General features: G+C 36.5%; 1 protein-coding gene across 8 annotated transcripts in view; it reads left to right on the top strand.

Moving 5' to 3' along the window:
• Nucleotides 1–2,500, top strand: part of LOC105347668 (trithorax group protein osa) — a 31,516-nt gene that overhangs the window by 14,441 nt on the left and 14,575 nt on the right. For all 8 annotated transcript variants that reach the window (XM_066071142.1, XM_011456832.4, XM_034479292.2 and 5 more), the window contains one exon: nt 1,077–1,236. In XM_066071142.1, the coding sequence (XP_065927214.1) occupies nt 1,077–1,236 (160 nt within the window). The remainder of the gene's footprint in view (nt 1–1,076; nt 1,237–2,500) is intronic.

Raw genomic sequence — 2,500 nt, 5'->3', positions numbered from 1 at the left:
TAAACAAGGGCACCTGCTAGCAAGTGTTTTTGTCTTTTGATCGCGAATAAAATACTTTTTAAAACTTCAAAATGTCCCTATGTAAATCTTCTAGCAAGCCCGGACTTTAAATTACTTGTTCTACCTGGCTGAGCAAGCACAGGTAAACGTTTGCTTTAAGACTTGAATATAAAGGCATGCAATCCTGTGTGCTGTGTTATCGGGGCCCCCTGATTATAGTCTGTTTCTGCTTGACCAATTCATACAAGGTTTTCTGTTAAAATGTTTCCTGTTAAGGTGACCTAAGCTAGTGGGTACGTTCTCTGACGGTGTAGAGTGCAAAGCATCAAGTAATGAAATAAATTAGGTTTTATATTTTGTCTTTTATTTATTTGAGGTCGAGTGTTAGTTGTGAATTACAGAGTTATTGTTCTTGCTATGAAAGAAACATGTTATAACACCATACAAAAAATCCCAAACTTTTCAATGATTTGAATTTATTTGACAAAACTATCCAATTGGTTGCTTTGAGTTAGTTTTGTCAATCTACGAGGATTCTGTTTACAAGAATTGACTTAAATAAACACAGAGAAGCATTAATTTTCTACATTTTAAGTAAATGATCAAGACATGCAGTTGTCATTGTATATTATTGAAGCAAGTGGTCAAGTTATACAGATGTATTTGTGTTAGTCCTTGACATGGGATGACCAGATAGTTAGATTAGAAAATTAATGAAAAGTGAAGTTTAGCGAGATAGGGTGAGGAGAACGGTAGTCGGTGTCACTGTTGAAAGTAAAACTTATCAATAAGATAAGTCAAAAGTGAAATGGGTGTCATTGAATAAAACAAAGCTAAATGAGCAGGTTCTGAGATCAGTAATTGAATGAATCAAACTTGAATGAGATAAGATGAGTTGAATTTAAATCTGTCATTGGATGATACGAAGCTGAGCGAGATAGAATGAGCCAAAAGTGAGATAAATGTTATTGTATGAGGCAAATAGATTGAGTGAGATAGCTTGGATGGTTAAAATATAGATCAATGTTGCTAATTAGAGGAAAGCACTGTACCATGATTTTTTGTTTTGTTTACAGGACATCTCAGGCTGTGACGATGTAGCGTCGTGTGACACTAACTCCCAGGGATTACCTACCTCAAACTCGCCACACCCCTCCTCCATCTCATCGCTGAGGCCTGTCCCCTCCCCTGTCGGATCATCAGGTTCAAGGTCAAATACACCGGCGTCACTTCCAGGTAAGTCTATAGTTAAATTAAAACTGCATGAAAATTCCACTTGGTCGACTTTTTTTCAGTTAATTTAGATCCCTTGTCAATTTTAAACGAACAAAAATACTCAAAACCACCAATGCTCCTCTGCATCATCCTTTCTATTTTATAAGTATATATTGCAATAATATGTGGTCCTAAATAAGCTTATATAGTAATAATAAATTGTTAGATTTGATATATTATTGCAGTTTAAGTGTTCACAGCTATTTCACACTCATTTTCTCATAGTTTAGCTTTACAGCAGTTTAAAAAGTTGTTTAAAAAACGAAATACAGGAGAAAAGTGCTCTATTTTATTCAATGCAGTGATTTAATATTTACTTGAGATTGATTAAAAGTACTGTTGTACTGAATACAGTGTGTGTGTAGGATTTTCTCAGTCAAAGCTACAAATGCATTCATATGGGCACAAACATAGAAGTGAGGCTATAAGATAAGAATCACGCTGAATGTGCTGGGTTAGGAGATAAGGACGGAGCCCGATAGACCAGAAAGACAATGTCGTCCTGATGACAGAGTTTAGGAAATTGATATGAGACCGTCCTCTAAGTATTTATATAAACACTTCCGTGTATTAAGGAAATTTAATATTTTTGGCACAGATAGATCTCGTTACTCAGTGTAGGTGTCAATTCAATTGTTTCGTTAAGTCAAGTAGTATTAAAGTCACTGTGTCAGTGAGAGAGAGAGAACAAAAATTTATACTCAAATCGCAATGGGTGATTTATTTACTGAACTGGATAACTCGGAGAGAAGTGACCTTGGGGCATTGTTCATGGAGCTGTGAATGCACTGAAGTGTGCAATAACATTCCTTTGTATCAGTAGTCTAGTCGGCCAGTGCTTAAGATTGCACCTGTTCACCTGTGGGGAATTGTGTTACCTGACAGGTCAGGGTATACATTATACTTATGTTTAATGAACATTTAATCCTTTGATTTCTCCCCTCGACCCATTGTTCTGCAGACAGGTAAATTCCATTCATGCTCAGCAGAGGCTTTTCTCTCTGGCTTGGTTTTCCCCTAGAACTATTAATAACCCCACTATCACTGCCAGCAACTGGGAGGTCAGAGGTTATGTTGACATCTGGAAAGCTATAATGACTTGGTGTGGAAGATTTATTGCCTTGTCTGTGGAGTAACTTACCTAATGCTAATAAAACTGATAGGATTATACAGAAGCCAATATTGGACCAGTGCATTCAACACTGATGTATTGCAGAAGCTCATA

Source organism: Magallana gigas, chromosome 9 (genome assembly GCF_963853765.1).
Source record: "Magallana gigas chromosome 9, xbMagGiga1.1, whole genome shotgun sequence".
Classification (NCBI taxonomy): Eukaryota; Metazoa; Mollusca; class Bivalvia; order Ostreida; family Ostreidae; genus Magallana; species Magallana gigas.
Note: the sequence above shows the minus strand (reverse complement) of the source record. Positions and strands in the feature narration are given on the sequence as shown.